The following is a 16,485-nucleotide window of genomic DNA, read 5'->3' as shown; positions in this document are numbered from 1 at the left end:
ACTTCTCCTGTCCATGATGTCAAGTTGTCACAATTACCTTTTCTATTCCCCCTGTGGATGTCAGTCCATATCACTTTCTCCTCCTGTCTTTGGAGAACCATTTCCTTTCCTCTTCATTTTTGTGCTCTTTCCTGATGTTGGTGTACGATGCAGCTGCTTTCATTGTGTTCGGTGCGACTGTTTTTTGACCAAGGCTCCATGTGCGTTGCGAGGGCACTACGACCATGCTATGACCCTAGATTGCAGGACACCTTCTGATACATTCCTTCGAGATCCTGCTTTACTTTAATGAGACATACGTCCGTTGTTTCTTTTTCTTCATCAGTTCATAGGTTCATTGTCCCCCGGTTTATGAGACTTAAAGAATTTTCCTGAGTTGAAGCGATAGAGTCTTGTACATTCGGTCGAGGCTTTTTCCAACTGTAAGGATCTAGTTTCCTCGGTCTTGCTCATTCCTTTTCTTATGCCTTTGTTAGGCACCCGCGTAGGAATAAACATCTCCCTCGGAGTCAAAATATGTTTTGACCAGGGTATACAAAGAGAACTAAGCCGAAAGAAGATGTAGGCGACGATAACATGTATTCGCTGTATACAGAAGATACCACGAGGCAAGAAATGCAACGCCAAGCATAAGATCATCGAGCACGCTGGCCTTCTTAGCAGGCAATTAGCGCTTTAGTGGCTCAGCCCCCGATCCTCAACAATAGCAACCTTTACCTAGAGCCTTCTTGGCTGCCGTAGAGACCGATGCTGGGACCCACATCATTTAGCCGGTATTTCAAGAATGACGTGATATGGTTAAGGGAAGAGATGGAAGTCCTTGCACAGAGTGGGCTGATGTATGCCTATGTTTCAACGTGCTTTGCTTTGCATGGACGAAATCTCCCCCCCCAGTGGCCTTTGTTTCTCCTCGTTGCTGATGCGCCAGAAGACATGTTCTACAGCTTCAAACCTTGTCTCCATCAAGACTGCCTGGTCAACTTATTTCGTGATTACAGGAGCCTTATAACCAGGTTGCTGTCAATCAGCGCGAATGAATATCAAGTGTGAATATCTCCCCGACCTTGCATATTGACCCCGTTCTTAATAAAAATAAGACATCAGGATGGCGTGATTCAGGAACGTAGTTGTTGGAGTTTAGGAAGACTATCACATGTTGACCTCCTCATTTGTCACTCTATGCTATTTGTAGAGCCGCAAGGGTGCATTTATCAGCATTTGGCTATGTTCGACCAATATTGCGTGCTGTCCTGACAAATGCGACGATGACCCCGCAAGTAAACTTGAATATAAGGGATGGTAGACTCTTCGGCAAGAAATAATTCTAATAACTAACATGTTCAAGAATTATTCTCAGTTTCGAAGCTCCAACTAATATTGCATTATGGCATCTATCGCAGTTCAATCCTCCGGTAACTATGGCTTCACCCTGAACCAGAAACCGCCTGCGGTTCCCGTCTCTGAGAAACCACATCATGTCAATACAACTTTAAACTTCTACAAAGCGAACGAAGATGGTTCACCTCCTTCTCCTACCATCATTGGCAGACCAGAAACCTTCAACAAACCGAGCGTCTCTCTCCCTGTCACAATTCACAACGTCAGCGGGCACGAGCTCGACCATTCCCTTGATGGAAATGGCTTCCAATTTCATTACCATGAGAGCACAGAAAAGGATTTTCTGGATGATGAAAAAATTCGACAACAGTATTATCCAGAGACTGAACAGTTGCTCAAAGATGTGTACGTCCTCTTATATCAGACTCACAGCAAAGCATTACATATTTGAACTTAACTCAACAATGCAGAACTGGCGCCTCTCGTGTTCTCATTTTCGACCACACCATCCGTCGCGCCTCCCAAGATCCAACCAGAGACGGATCACAGCAGCTCCGCGGCCCTGTGCAACGCGTCCACATCGATCAATCATATAAAGCTTCAAAAAGCCGAGTCTCCCACCACCTCCCAAACGAAGAAGAAGAGCTGTTAAAGGGTCGATATCAGATCATCAACGTCTGGCGCCCTATTCGCACTATCCTCAAGGATCCCTTGACGGTGGCAGATGCTCATACTGTGCCGGATAGCGATCTCGTGCCAGTGGGACTCATCTATCCTGATCGGGAGGGTGAGACCTATGCCGTGAAGCCGGACCCAGATATCAAGTGGTATTACCGCTATGGGCAGACTCCGGACTTGGTTACGTTGATCAAATGCTTTGATTCTAAGACAGATGGTAGGGCTAGACGCGTGCCTCATTCGGCGTTTGTGAATCCCGAGACCGAGAACGAAGATGGAAGGGAGAGTATTGAGGTGCGGGCCTTGGTCTTCCATCCTGAGGATCGGGAGTGAAGGGTTGAGGTCAAGAACGAGATTAGCATAGGGTATTGGGACTATTACTTGGCAGATTGTCTGATTTGTATCAGTTTTAAGAATGTACAATGAAATTTGAAACTCGTAACTATTTAGGGCATGTATAATCATATCTACAGCCGTCGTAAATCATCTATTTTCCCGCGATCTCCTTCACAGCCGCGACGATGTCGTCAGGACCGAGACCCTGGCCGTTGATCTGTTCGAACAGACCGCCACAGCCCTCCTTCACAGCACCCATCGACTTGAACTTGGGGGTGAGCTTGCGCTCCAGCAGATGGGTACCGAGGCGAGAGCCAAGTCCGGTCTTCTGGGCAATGGACTCCACAACGAGAACGAAGGGAGTGGAGCCGTATGTGCGGATAGCATCCTCGTCGACGATGTTGAGGGTAGGCTTGTTGATCAGACCAATGTCAAGACCATCCTTGCGCAGACGCTCAACAGCGTCGAGGGAACGGTACACCATGTCACCATATGTGACGATATAACCGGCAGAGCCCTTGCGGATGATCTCCTCCTTGCCGGGGACAAACTTGTAGCCCTCGCCAAAGAGCTTCTCCTCAGTACCCTCCTTCAGGATGTAGGGAACTTTGGAGCGGGTCGAGAAGATGAAACGCATGCCCGAGTCCCAGAAGACCTTGTTGACGACGGCCTTCATCTGCTCGCCGTCGGCAGGGAAGTAGAGAGTGGTGCTCTCCGCATCCATGAGGCCGTTGTCGGCAAAGAAGTGGTTCAAGCCGAAGTGGCAGGTGTTATCGGCCATCTCATCGACACCGCTGTGTGAGAAGTGGGACAGAACGGTGCAGTTGTTCAGACGGGCCATGGTGATTTCGGAAATGCACATCTCCAGGAAAGCGGAGAAGGTAGAGAAAACACCCTGGCGCTCACCGTTGCTGCCGAAACCAAAGCCGGCAGCGGCGGAGAAGTTGCCTCGCTCCATAACACCGGAGGGCACGAAGACTTCGGGGTGCTTGGACTGGATGGCCTTCAGACCGGTTGAGCCGGCAAGATCGGAGTCGATCACCATCACGCGACGGACAGCCTCCTCCTTGCTCAAGCCGTCGAGAACAGCATTGACTGCCTCACCGAAGATGGAGCGGTTGGCCCCCTTTTCTTTTGTGGAGCCCTGATACTGGTGAGGGTTAGAACGACCCTTGATATCGTCGTAGAAAGCAAGGCTCTCCTTGCTGTATCCCCGCTTGGTGAGATACTTGCGAGCGACATCGACAGTAATCACATCGTGGGCATGGGTCTCGCCCTCAATGCCCTCAATACCAGGAGCCATGACTCGGTTCACAATAACAGCCGCAGGGCCCTTGTGGTTGATGACCTCGGCAATAGCTCCATACAAAGAATCGATGTTCTCACCCTCGGCACGAACAACGTGGAGGCCGTGACCCTCCAGGGTACGACCGATGTCATAGCCCTTCAAGTATTGGGAAGGGTGGCCTGCAATCGTAACGTCGTTGTTGTCAATGAACAACTTGACGTTGAGGTTTCGGGCAACAGCGATACGCGCGGCCTCGGCATCGTTTCCTTCCTGCTGGGAGCCGTCGGAGCCCAGCATGATGACATTCTTGTCCTTGTTGGCCATGGAGATACCATTGACCATTCCCCACATGTGGCCGAGACGTCCCGAGCTGAACTTGACTCCGGGAGTGAGACCAAGCTCGGGGTGACCGGGAAGCTTGGAGTTGGCATCGCGATAGTTCAACAGGTGTTCAGGATCAATCTTGCCATCCAGTGCGGCAAGAAGGTACTGTGTGGCAACGCGGTGGCCTGCCTCATCGAAAATGGCATCGACAAAGTTATCAGGGTTGGCGTTGATCATCGCGAGCAAAACACAGACTTCGGGGGCCGTGTCGAATGGTCCACCGGTGTGGCCGGACACGCCACGAGCAGCACCTGTCGCCGTGAAGGCAATGATAGCATCACGGAAGATATTGATGTTGTGCAAAAGATCCTTTTTCTGCTCGGCAGTGAGGGTTGCATTCTTTGGGTCAAGCTTGAGTTGCTTGAACTGCTTGAGATCCACTGGGAATTGACCACCTGCCATTTTGACGGAAGTTGTTGTATGTACGGGAAATGAAGAGAGAAAGATCTCTTTGACAGGAAAATCTTATGTAGCAGAGAACAAATGTCAGACCCTAAGAAGAAAAAAAACCGGTAACTCTTTGCTTCAGCCGGAGGGGTGTTGACGTCATACGATAGCGGTGGGGGTTCGATCGGTCCGAAACTTCGAAGCTTCCAAGTGGCAACTTCCTCTGTTCCTTGGATCGTCCTGGTACCTTCCCTGTTCTCTATCTGCTATTCATTCCGAAACGTAATGCCACGGGGTGCTACACCGGCTGCCAGCCGGTGCAAGTCTGCACAATGTTATCAGATACATACTATCCATAGAAAATGTCTCGGGCTGCTCAAGTCCGAACCCTTCTAGCCCCACCATTCACCTATCACGTCAATAGTAAAAATACGATGCATTTATGATGGGCATGAAACTACTGGTTACAGTCCATTTCATCTCAATTGAGTTCATGGACGGATTAAGCTTCGATCGCCTGACTTTGCACGTTGACATCGCCAAGTGGGGCTCAATTCAATCTAAATCGCCTTATCTATCAGCTCAAACTGATTTTCTGCTTCATGGAGCCATTTTCAAAATTGTCTTTCACCAAGCCCTGCCGGGCTAGCTCAATCGGTAGAGCGTGAGACTCTTAATCTCAAGGTTGCGGGTTCGACCCCCGCGTTCGGCTATTCCTACAAAAAACCTGAGATATTTCTTTTTGGTCCGTTCCCGAACATGGAAACCCAAATTTTTGGTGCTCTCAGCCTGCCCGAGTCTCATTTTTACTCTAGTTGTTTCCCCCTAGGACTGATAGGGTGGCAGCACCGTCTTATAAAGTACATTTAGCTGTGCCCCCTGTTACAAGTCTACTGGTCTCTGAACGGCAGAGTTTCGAGGCCAAAATCTCCAAATAGCCCTCAAAAGATTCGGACGCCTAATTTTTCCCAGCCTCCATCTCCAGCTAGGAGCCACTCATGTGCATCTGTGTCATACGGGTACCTGGGAAAGGATGACATAAAGGCCTACTCAAATGGAGTAGCAGGAGACTTGCTCGAGATATATCCAGAAATGCCCAGTTGAAAGAGTCTACAGCTAAGGCTATTGGCGCGGAGGTGGTGCAGCGGATTCGTGACAGGAGGTTTCCCGCTCGAGTACCTATGAGCGCCACTTTATTGCGAGCTCAGACAGCTTAACCGTCGTGATTCCATGAATATCCGCTGACAGCCTAGGAGTTTACGATTTCCACAATCTGCTCCAAAGAATCAATGGAAAAATCCGGCCCCTGTTCCTGGCAAGCCGCCCGATCTCCGTAACCATACCGACACCAACAGACTTTGCTCCCAATGTTCTTTGCGAACTGAATATCCGCCACTGTATCACCCACCACGAGCACCTTATCCGACTCAAGGTCTCCTAGCCCATATCTTTCCAATAATCTTGGGATCAGAACATCCACGAAACTGGCAGGGTCCGGCTTGCGCTTCGCCCCAGGGGTCTTGTCCCCGACGATCAGATCTTCCGGCACATAGCCATCCAGGCCATTCCGCTCCAGTGCGGTTTTTACCGCCGCTACACCCTTGTTACTCACGATGGCAATGGGAATTTTGCGAGCGTTGAGCTCAGTCAAAAGATTCTTGGAGCCAGGGAAGGCCCGGATGAGTAATTGGCCGTGGGCAGCGTAGAGGGCACGGTATTTTTCAATCCACTCGATCTCGACGGTCGAAGTGAACTCAGCAGGGGAGGGATGCAAGGCCTGGAAAGTGTCTGTCAGGCCAGCACCACGGGCAATGAGGCGCTGGATTTGAGATTCAGGAGGGATGTGGGTGGGAAGAAGGGCGTCGAAGGTGAGTTTGATGGTTTTGGAGATGGACTCATGCGTATCGAAGAGTGTGCCATCAAAGTCGAAGATCACGAGGGCTGTCATCTTGGGCGGTGTGTGCGCGAGTCTCTTGGCTTGAAGCATGTAGTGATTGGGAGCATTAAACTGGTCAGATACACGAGGCTCTCGTAAATAAAGGATACCGCTCCCGGGCTAGAATTAACGCGCAATTTTCAAGAGGCTCCCGCGCGCGAAACCTCGTTCACAGAGATTTTGCAGTAGCATATGGACAGATGTGGTTAGTTTCATGCAGCTAATGCGCTGATGTAACATTGGGATAGGGCTAGTCACTCAACAAACTTGCTCACGCACAGATATCAAGGGGCATGTGGAGAAGTTGAAAGCGCCCTTGCACTACCTTTTAGCGCTTGTCTGATGCCAACGGATGACTCAATGAGTGCTTATAGATGTCAAGTGGCTGAGTATCCGAAATTTAGTGATTAATTATGAACGTAGGCAAGCTACAATAGAGATCATTAATTTGTTCAAGTGCGAAAACCGAGTCATTTCAGCCAATATATTGTGTCAAGTTGTTGACTGATGTTTATACATATCAGCGGTGACGTTATCCATTTCTTCTTCAAGCCTCAAATTAGGGGCATAGCGACACGATCTGTGTAATCAACGTTGTCCTTGACGCTCTCGATACGATCAAGACAAGTCCCAAATATTCTATCCCAAAGGCGAGTTTGCTTGCCATAGTTGTGACTCTTTCTCCATCCATACCGGTGATGAAGGTCATGGTCTTCGATCACCAACTCTGCATCGAAAAGTTCCAACAACCAATTGACAGTAGAGGGCGCACCGCCATGGATTCGGAGACCGCTGTGTCCGATAAACTCCGAGAAAGCAATGTACTGGAAGCAAATCCACCACTCATAGAAACCCATGGGCAGGCCGAGGAACTTCAAAGTCGTATATGCAAGAAGCGGGACGCCAGTGATATCCATGAACTCTTGCTCGTGGTCCGCGTAGGCAGAGAGCAGGGGATTGGGATGCTTCGTTAGGTGGTGCTTACGGTGGAACTTCCACAATGGTCCCACCGAATGCATCAATCGGTGATACCAATAGAACCAAAAATCCACCGTGATGCTGTAGAGGCCTATCTCTAAAGGCAGCCATCCCCATTCCATTGTTGCTGGTGTTTCACTTGGCTGATAGGTGAGATAGATGGCCATTATCATGCGGAAGGTCGAAGTGGACATGAGTTCGCGCATGACTTTGCCAACTCCAACGTCGGGAATATCGTCGCGTGCATGCTTGTCACCATCCAAGAAACCATAACGTTGACCAAGGCGGCGCATGATGTGCATTTCGTGAATTCCGTTCAACTTGAATGCACTCGAATATAACGCGAAGGCGGCAAAAAAACTGAGATTTTTGCCAGTATAAGTCGTGTAGGCGTGGTGAAGAACGAGTGGGATCGCAGCGTGTACCAGAATCCACACATGGAGTGTCCATTCTTGAACAGCGTGGATTTTGTCTTTTTTGGAGAAGACTGGCACTTCTCTATCAAGCTCTACGAGGTGTAATCCAAGAATTTCAATCATCCAGTGCCATAATTGCCACTGAGATCGGTCATGGCGCCAGGTAGACACCATTGAATTCCCGGGGTTTCGCTTGGCGGTCGTTATCTGGGTCGACATCGTTCAGAATCAGATTCTCCAAATGACGATCGAAAAAGACAAAATATGAAGAGGTGCCAGATGAAACATTTGGATTTCAATGAACCTATACCTACAAGGCTGGAAGCATATGGGGTTGCCGGCCGCGGTCAGAGCATGTGAAGTCATAATCATCACTCCACGATTACAAGCGTGGATACCATCGCGAGATCATCATATCCCACGAACCAATCAGTGTAGCTATATCAGAGAAGAAAATTATACATAGTGTTGAGAGCGTTGGGGTATCCCAGCTCAGGGATCATCAGTACTTGTGATTGAGTCGTCTGCCTCGGTTCCCCAGATATTTACGCAAGGAATGCGCGGGGAAGCCCCACATACGATTCTTCCTGAGGCCAGTGCGAGTACTCACGGTCTTTTTTCTTGGTCCGTTTGCCTGTGAGACTGTATTGGCTTTTTGTGGGCGAGCTCCAATTGGAGAGGCTTCATCAAGCAGTAGTATCTTAGAAGTATCGGTTCGTGCATATTATGTGCCTTGTTCTTGTCAACGCACATTTTGATACAAGCACAAGTGAAATGCTGTGCAACAGCACGGTGAGAATTATTTGATTTATGAGAGACTTCGAATTTTCAATATTCGGACCAGTTCAGAAAAGAAAGGGTCCCAAGTCTGCATGGAATGAACCCGGCTACAAAGTTTGCTTGCATGGAGAACACCATACCCCCAGCACGTGAGAAACCTTATGAGATTAAGTGACTTGAGGCAATTGGGAAGCCTCTAATTAATGAGACATGGGCTCTCAGGGCTTTCCAGGATGAATCAAGTTGTTGCTCCGAGTTGGAGCGTGTGTCTTTTCCTTTTGAAGGTAGAAATCCTTCGGCCCATTCGTACGCTGGCAGTATTGTCTGGGCCGCTACAAAGGCAGCAAGTTTCCTACTTGATTCCGGCTATGATACCTGCATCATTGATCTAGAGAGGGCCACCCTGAAGTGGAGCTTTCAAAAGATCTAATGAAATTACTGGATGGTGATAGAAAATAAGACTCGAAGAAAACAACAGCTCGTCTATTTCCACAAGGCATCAAGGAAAGGAAACGTCGAGAAAGATGGAGATGACGGCAGGGACAGAGGGAAAAGTGACCATGAAGGCATGATGACGAACCGAACAATTCGGCAGATGTGTGGCGCTGAACTTTCTCCTTCTCCCAACGTTCTGCTGCCATTTACTCTCCGTCTTTGTCCTTGCATACACTTTACAAAAGCGACGGGCTATCTTTTATAGTTGTGTCTTATCATTCCGGCTGACCATTCTAAGGCTTTTGATCAAGAAACTCAGAATGAGACTGAAGGATAACTGTGTCAGAATAATTACATGCAAGCAGACTAAGCCCAGGACAGGTAAGGAGCAGATGATTTCAACCATCTAGCACGTGGAAGCATTGTAGGTAGCATGATATTGCAGTGTATGGGTCAACTCCGAAAACTGGTGACTGAAACACGTTCCTCTATAGATCTTTGTCATGTAATCCAGATTGACAGTATTCCGGGAAAGGCGAAGAGATCCGTGCGCAATAGAAAGAAAACTAGAACAGCCAATCAGATCAGACCGTATGTCACATGTATGAGAAGGTCCCAAGTAAGTGATTGAGGCTCACTAGCTCATTCAGACGAGTCAAGTTCTTCCTCTTGCTCCATTCAACGAGAAAGATAGATCCCATGACGTCTTCAGCTGCACGCTCATATAATTACTTCGGCCCTGTGTAAAAGTTGCAGATGCCCCGACGACTTGGAACTCATCTTCCTTGTCGAGTAGGCCTATTTCAACCACGTTCCCACGGTCGTGCGCGTCTAGCGTACCTCGAGACTTTGAAACATTTCTTGTGATGCCGACCTGTCTTCACAATCAGGAGTATTCTCTGCGCAAGGCTGTGCTAGATCCTCAATCAATTCATTCAGCGTGAGTCCGAAAACCGAGTAGCTAAAGTGTAAACTGGGTGGTTGCGGCTGACATTGCTAAGTCCGATCTGTTGACAAAGGCAGAAGAGGCGCAAGCGTAGGAAATGACGGTGAATCCACAAAACCTTCCCTGAGACACTAGATGAGTTGATTTGCGGCTCTAGCCGCCCTTAGCCAATTAGAATGTAGTCAGCCCGGGCGCCTGAAATTGAGGATTAACCGCTTTCGGGCATTGGTGCCACGATGCACGATTTGCTCGGGCCTGGAACGCGGCACGTTGTCTAGGGGGATCAACACTTACCCAGAGCCGACGATAGAGTTCACACTGCTGACGCTGATACGAGCCTGTGTGGCTAGCTTCCGCTACTGATATAATCCAGCTTTTGATCTTCTCTGCTGGTATTTAAGAGGGGAGCTTTTTTGTGTATTTGCTATACAGGCCAGGAAAACATCTCAATTTTGCTAAACACATCGTTGTTACGAAATACGCCGATATGTCTCGAAGTATCGATCAGCTCCCTGAGCCGAGAGAAGTCAAGAAGATGAAAGTGATCGTTGCAAGTCCTAGTCGGTAAGGCCTGAGACCCAGTTCAGTCATGGCATCAAAATAAGTTTAGGATTCGTTAGCTCAGGCACACTCGGTCTCTACAAGGCGATGCAAATCCTAGGCTACAGACCGTACCACATGTACGAGTGTTGCGCCATTGGCGGCGTTCCCCATATGAAGACATTCAAAGAAGGAATCATCGCTGAAGTCGACCCACTCTCTGGGACGAAGAGATACTCGAGGGCTGATTTCGATAAATGGTTGGGCGACTACGACGTGAGCGGTCATCTTCCAATTCTCATTGATGATCAAGAGCATTAATTTTGACAACTTCGGAAGTGTCTGATCGAGATCCCGGCTTATGCAGGAATGGACATGGTCCGAGCATATGCCCAAGATCCGGATGTCAAGTTCATTCTCACCGAAAGGTCACCCCAAAAATGGGCAGTTTCTGTCAATAACACGGCCGCCGAAGTCGTGACCCTCGCCGACCGTTTTCCAATTTCGATCCTGAAGTACTTCGACTCGACTCTGTATCACTTCTTTAGCCTCAATCAGGTCATTTATCGTGCAATTGCCGACAGGACGATGCCTGGTGATCCGGACAATGAAAGAATGCTGCAGAGGTGGTATATTGAGTAGTGAGTCAGCCACTGAAGTGGGCCCGATAGATCAGAATTAACATTATGCCCTAGCATGAAAGAAGTGAAAGATATCATTCCCGCCGATCGCCTGTGTCTGATTCAGCTTCAGGATGGTCTCGATTGGGAAAAGATCTGTCCGTTCTTGGGAGTGTCGATTCCAAAGGAAGAGTACCCTGATCGAAACGAGCCTGAGAAATTTCAAGCCTTGGTGCAGGTCTTCTTGCAGCCGAAGCTAATAGCAGCTGTGGTCAGGCTCAGTTTGCTTGCTGTGCCAACTTTCGGAATTGCCCTCTGGGCGACCTGGAGATATTACCCGTCCTTTGCCTCGGTGTGAATATTCAGCTCATGACTCTGATTCAACGGTCGATGCGTAAGATACCAGGTACCCGTGGAATGGAGACTTCGACGTAACTGAGAACGAAATCATTGCCATCGGGTTTTTTCTGCGTCATATCTACGTTGACCACATATGGCAAGGCATGAATTTGCGGAATCACGAAGCTTGGTGTCGTAAGACTCGAATGGAGGAGGGACTCGGGCAAAAGCGAGCGACGTGTGCAGGAGGTAGTGGGTGCTGATGTCGTGAATTTATGGTGATGACGCTTCTTTCATTGGACGAGCGTGCGATCATAAACAGGGAAATCTTTCATTTGACAGCATGTCCAGAATCTCTTTAGTGGAATATTTGGCTTCAAATCCAGTGAGAAGTGCAATTACTCGAAAAATAAGATCCGGCCAATGAAAAAATCTTTGTGGTCCAAGTTGTCGCCAGGGAATCTCCGATTTTATACACGGCGCTGAATTGTAATTGCCGAAACGTTGACACCGTGCTTTTGTTTCAAAGCGCGGCTAATATTTCGCAGATTCAGCTTTTGCCAAACTAGCCCAGCAATTTCTTCCTGGAAGATAACCGCGTTGAAATTCAAATGATCACGCTGTAAACTCGTCTTCTTCTTACTGGGAGTGAATGTCAAGATATGGTGGATGTAGAAGACGACGAGTTGGGGTTGATGAACACCTCTGTCCTGCAGCGGCTTGCTCAGCCAGGTCCTTTCAGGCATCTTGTGCGGCCCGGGGCGAGGCCACAGGGGTGATTGGGATTCGCGGCGTCGCTGGCGTCACTCTGTCCATGCTTGATAGGGGAAAACAATGAGGTTGGATGTTGATAGCTGCTGGCTGGCGCCCGATTCGTCAGGCAATGAAATACGTCCGCCGCTTCTCAATGGCGGTGTATGTTCTGTTCTGCCTATCAGTACTCTCACTAGCAGGAAGACGCGTCCTGGACTTCAGACATTGACTATCTTGCCCCCCCCCCCCTGCCCAGACACCATTACAGCGAATTATGGGAGATCAGGGGTCGTGTACACCTCCACACTTACAACTACGCTTTCACGGACAAAATCGCTTTTCCAGGGCTGCTTTCAAACAAGTCTTCAGGCACAAGATCATGGAAAATTTGAAGAACAGTCTAAATACTCTCACCTTCAATAGGCGGATCAAGTCGCAACAGGATGAAGTAGCTATAATGCTACATAGACTTTTTTTTCTACAATGCCTTAGTCCCATCGACTAAACCATTCAAGATCGCGATATCAGACTTCAATGAATCATGTGCTCTATCCATAGAAATTCAGGAGAAGGTAAGGATGCGTAAGACACATAACCCGGAGTATGGCTTCGTATGGATTGGAACACCCTTGAAAGCCGTCTGACAGCTCCATGAGACAGGAAAGAACACTTTTTGGCCCCCATCGGCACTTGTCAATCTAGATTCGGGACAAGCTTTTTTCTTTCTGGTACAGTCTACTGAGAGGCTGAGATGAATAGCATACGAGTACACGAAGAGGTTGAAGACTCTAACCGTAATGGGATTGACGCGTCCGCCCAAATTTTCGTTATCTTTAGAAATCACTGGCCGTTCTTCTGGAATATTTCAATAATAATCATGAGTTCTTCCATCTTGGCTTCTACCACGGGTTACTACTTTTTCCTAGAATCTTTTACTTATGCCATGAATGTGCATCCTCTGTTGAGTAAAGATTCGCGAGATAGGTAACGAACCTATGAACGAGTACGAGTGGATCCACCGAGCCAATGTCCACTCGCCTTCAATGGCCGCATATCCGATCCCGGCTTTTCAACGGACTGCAGCATCAAGTATCCAGTAAAATGCAGTGGTATAGGTCTCGTATAATAATAAGTCATATCGTGGTAATTTCTATGGTCGCCCAGGCACCCGGGTACTAGATTAGGAAGCCCTCACGCACTCCGAGCGGGATTCCTCTCTTTGCAGTGGAGTTGCTGACCCACAACTTCCCGCTCCGCTCAGAGGAACTCGTGGACATGACGCTGGCCACTGACGACGCACGCGTAAGCCTCTTGGCGTTCAAAGATAATTGGCTACCATTTGGCTACATGCTTTTCTATAGCCTAAAATGAATGTGGGCTTCTCATATTTGCTGATTCTGGATCACTGGAGTTCAAAATACGCGTCAGGTGGCTTCAGATTCAAGTCGCTTCTTGACAATGTGGTTGACGGCAACAAATATCTGGGAGCAAGCAACGAGATATTGCTGCGACCCCTGCTCTGACTGATAAGGCCAGAATGGTTGGCCCTGCGATCATTTGCACTTGCGTTGCTGCTCTCGCGCGGGCAGTTTATGGGGATTTCGTGTCCACCGAATACGAATCATACAATAACGGAGATTTAGGTCATCGCCCTCATCTGGAATTTCACTCGAGCAGTGAATTTTCACCTCTCCTGCAAGTAAATATATGGAATCGATCAGCCATTTCAGACACCGGCTCCCATATATTCCTGCGACATGATGGTAACTCGACCTCGCCGCTAGCATCGCCACTGATTCTCGACGCCAACGATTTAAGTGCAGTCTTCATGAATCGATCTTTCGAGAATGTGTTCGGCACCCGCGTTCAAGAGAATTTCGGGAAGAAGTATTTGACGTTCTGGGAGGGTTATAAGGACAACGGAATTGGAGATGGTTATGGACTTGTCTACGACGACACCTATCGATTGATTTATAAAGTCTGGGCGCAGAATTTAAAAGTCCACAGTGACCTTCATGAATTCGCATTCACCGGCAACGGAACGGCTTTGGTCACTGGTGTTAATGAGATGATTGCACGTGGGTCTGATTTCAATCAAACATGGGGTTTGCCCGACAGATTTGAAATTCTGGACGCCGCTTTCCAGGAGATTGAGTTGGGGACAAATGATGTACTTTTCCACTGGCGAGCCATCGATCATCTCAATCCTTTGGATTCACACGAGCCAAGCGGCCCTGGTTGGGATGCCTTTCATCTGAATAGCATCGAGAAGGTAAGAGGGTATTATGAAGAAGACAGCAGAGACACGTCCTGACATTTTACATCTAGACTAAAGCAGGTAACTATCTTATCTCGATTCGTCACATCCACTCCATTCTCCTCCTCGATGGGAATACGGGCGATATTCTTTGGACATTAGGCGGCAATAAGAACGATTTTATCGAACTGCCTCCTCCTGAAGGAGTCAATCCCATTCAGCCTGTGCTGACAATGGGCTGGCAACATCACGCTCGCTTCGTCCCAGGAACCAACGAGACGCAGATCACCTTCTTCGATAACCACGTCAAGGTCACTTCACATGGTGAATGCACTTTGGATTGCTCGCGTGGTCTCCACATCGCCATCGATGATACCGTCTCGCCGCCAACGGTCCAGCTCCTGCGCGAGTTCCGTCATCCGGCAGACCTTCAGGCCCAGAGCCAAGGAAGCATACAACCTCTTTCGCCGGTTTCGGGGAACATAGGCAACGTATTCATCGGCTGGGGCAGGTGTCCTTCATTCACGGAGCACTTATCGACGGGCGAGATCGTCATGAACGTACAGTTTTCACCATGGCACAGCGCCGAAGTTCCTGACGCCCTCGACAATTATCGTGCATATAAGATGGACTGGTCCGCCACGCCATGGTGGGACCCCGCAATTGTGCCAAAGCTGAGTCTCGAGGACGAGTTGGTCGTCTATGTCAGCTGGAATGGTGCGACCGAGGTGGCGGGCTGGGTCGTCCGGGGAGCGGAAACCGATTCGTTGGACAAACACCAGGTGCTGGCGACATCCCGGCGGACTGGATTTGAAACGAAACTGACGATTGCGTGGCCAAGTCATCAGTATATTTGGGCGGACGCCATGGATCGTCATGGGAACGTGCTTCGATCAACGGAAGTCGTCAGTCTCAGGCACTAGAGAACTTTCCTTTGCTTTCGACCTCTATGGCGTGAACAGCTCGATGTTCCAACCTACAGAGGACGTGGCGTGGGACTACCTGGATCCTACGGCGTCTCACCGTTTGTCGAGGACGGCATGGGCTTTACTATGTACTGGATTGGGTGTCCTTTTCCTGGCCGGCGTAACAGCCGGTGTCATTGTGTGGCACCGAGGCAATGACTACGATAGATTGGGCGCCGACATATTTGTTCTGGGTGACGATTTCGATCTTAGGATTGTGGTCAGTGAGGGCAGCGATGGCGAAGATGTCGACGGTGAAGATGTCGCGATGAGCGTGTCAATGTCGACCAGCAATTAATAAGGCCGGAGGACAGCCGTGCCCTTCTCTCACATGTGGAGAGATAAACATAATGAATTTAATTTTCCTTGTTCTAATGCCATGACGAAGAGAGCACTCTGCCCTTACCAGCAAAATCCAACAATGTCCCCGTTACTTAAAATTCAGAACGTACAGTGCCAGATGTTCTACGGAATGCTGAATGTGACAGAGAAAAAGAGATGAGGAGAGTCTGGAAAGTATCAAATTGTCGTAGAAAAAAACCTCACGAAAGCTCACCGCCACCAAATTCCCTCGAGTCCAATGTCATCATCTGGCCAAACAAGACAGCCTCAACTCCTAATCAACTTTCCCCTACTTCTTTGCCCCCGAACCAGTATTCATGTTGCTCGATCCCGCGCCACTCTTGCTTCCAGTAGCTTGCTGGCTTCCAGAATGGCCAGCACCACTGGATGATTGCGTGGCCTGGTTGCGATCACCAGCAGCCTGGGCGCGCGAGGCGAATCCGCCAGACGACATGTTGCCGCCACCCTTTGCCTACAAGGCATTAGAAGATCTCCTTGGGCCGTCATGTATGTATCAGAGAACGTACCTGAGAAGATTGAATTCTTCCTGAATCCGACTTGGACATTCCATGGCTGTTCTTGTCACTGGATAAAGTCATTGTGGGATACGTATCAGATGTTCTTGAGGTGTCAATGCTTGATGTGTTTTGGATGTTGACTTGAATCTTGGAGGAGAATAATGGTAATAGGAAGAAGATGATTGTGAACGTTGGTGGTCTGGAAGAGAGAAAAATTCTGAAGTGCAAACTGTGACTATATAGACAGTA

General features: G+C 48.8%; 8 protein-coding genes across 8 annotated transcripts; 3 read left to right on the top strand and 5 right to left on the bottom strand.

Moving 5' to 3' along the window:
• Positions 1-1,384: 1,384 nt before the first annotated feature.
• Positions 1,385-2,349, top strand: N7477_003172 (uncharacterized protein; the record flags this gene model as incomplete). The annotated part of the gene is made up of 2 exons (XM_056964835.1): positions 1,385-1,743; positions 1,809-2,349. The coding sequence occupies 2 exons, from the start codon at positions 1,385-1,387 to the stop codon at positions 2,347-2,349; spliced, it is 900 nt and encodes a 299-aa protein (XP_056824788.1).
• A 154-nt stretch (positions 2,350-2,503) lies between these two features.
• Positions 2,504-4,426, bottom strand: N7477_003171 (uncharacterized protein; the record flags this gene model as incomplete). The annotated part of the gene is made up of 1 exon (XM_056964834.1): positions 2,504-4,426. The coding sequence occupies one exon, from the start codon at positions 4,424-4,426 to the stop codon at positions 2,504-2,506; it is 1,923 nt and encodes a 640-aa protein (XP_056824787.1).
• Positions 4,427-5,660: 1,234 nt separating this feature from the next.
• N7477_003170 (HAD family hydrolase) lies at positions 5,661-6,359 on the bottom strand (the record flags this gene model as incomplete). The annotated part of the gene is made up of 1 exon (XM_056964833.1): positions 5,661-6,359. The coding sequence occupies one exon, from the start codon at positions 6,357-6,359 to the stop codon at positions 5,661-5,663; it is 699 nt and encodes a 232-aa protein (XP_056824786.1).
• Positions 6,360-6,901: 542 nt separating this feature from the next.
• On the bottom strand, positions 6,902-7,960 carry N7477_003169 (sterol desaturase family protein; the record flags this gene model as incomplete). The annotated part of the gene is made up of 1 exon (XM_056964832.1): positions 6,902-7,960. One exon carries the CDS (start codon positions 7,958-7,960, stop codon positions 6,902-6,904), a length of 1,059 nt encoding a protein of 352 aa, XP_056824785.1.
• Positions 7,961-10,389: 2,429 nt separating this feature from the next.
• Positions 10,390-11,414, top strand: N7477_003168 (sulfotransferase family protein; the record flags this gene model as incomplete). Its single annotated transcript, XM_056964831.1, has 4 exons — positions 10,390-10,466; positions 10,523-10,718; positions 10,782-11,083; positions 11,138-11,414. Coding segments are annotated over 4 exons (852 nt in total), but the record flags the coding sequence as incomplete, so codon positions are not given.
• Positions 11,415-11,871: 457 nt separating this feature from the next.
• On the bottom strand, positions 11,872-12,147 carry N7477_003167 (uncharacterized protein; the record flags this gene model as incomplete). Its single annotated transcript, XM_056964830.1, has 1 exon — positions 11,872-12,147. The coding sequence occupies one exon, from the start codon at positions 12,145-12,147 to the stop codon at positions 11,872-11,874; it is 276 nt and encodes a 91-aa protein (XP_056824783.1).
• A 1,544-nt stretch (positions 12,148-13,691) lies between these two features.
• On the top strand, positions 13,692-15,674 carry N7477_003166 (arylsulfotransferase; the record flags this gene model as incomplete). Its single annotated transcript, XM_056964829.1, has 3 exons — positions 13,692-14,426; positions 14,483-15,320; positions 15,394-15,674. 3 exons carry the CDS (start codon positions 13,692-13,694, stop codon positions 15,672-15,674), a joined length of 1,854 nt encoding a protein of 617 aa, XP_056824782.1.
• A 333-nt stretch (positions 15,675-16,007) lies between these two features.
• Positions 16,008-16,317, bottom strand: N7477_003165 (uncharacterized protein; the record flags this gene model as incomplete). Its single annotated transcript, XM_056964828.1, has 2 exons — positions 16,008-16,190; positions 16,246-16,317. The coding sequence occupies 2 exons, from the start codon at positions 16,315-16,317 to the stop codon at positions 16,008-16,010; spliced, it is 255 nt and encodes an 84-aa protein (XP_056824781.1).
• Positions 16,318-16,485: the final 168 nt, after the last annotated feature.

This window comes from Penicillium maclennaniae (assembly GCF_028827695.1).
Source record: "Penicillium maclennaniae strain IBT 15551 chromosome Unknown utg000003l:1.0-5670915.0:1.0-5674809.0, whole genome shotgun sequence".
In the NCBI taxonomy this organism is placed as follows: domain Eukaryota; kingdom Fungi; phylum Ascomycota; class Eurotiomycetes; order Eurotiales; family Aspergillaceae; genus Penicillium; species Penicillium maclennaniae.
Note: the sequence above shows the minus strand (reverse complement) of the source record. Positions and strands in the feature narration are given on the sequence as shown.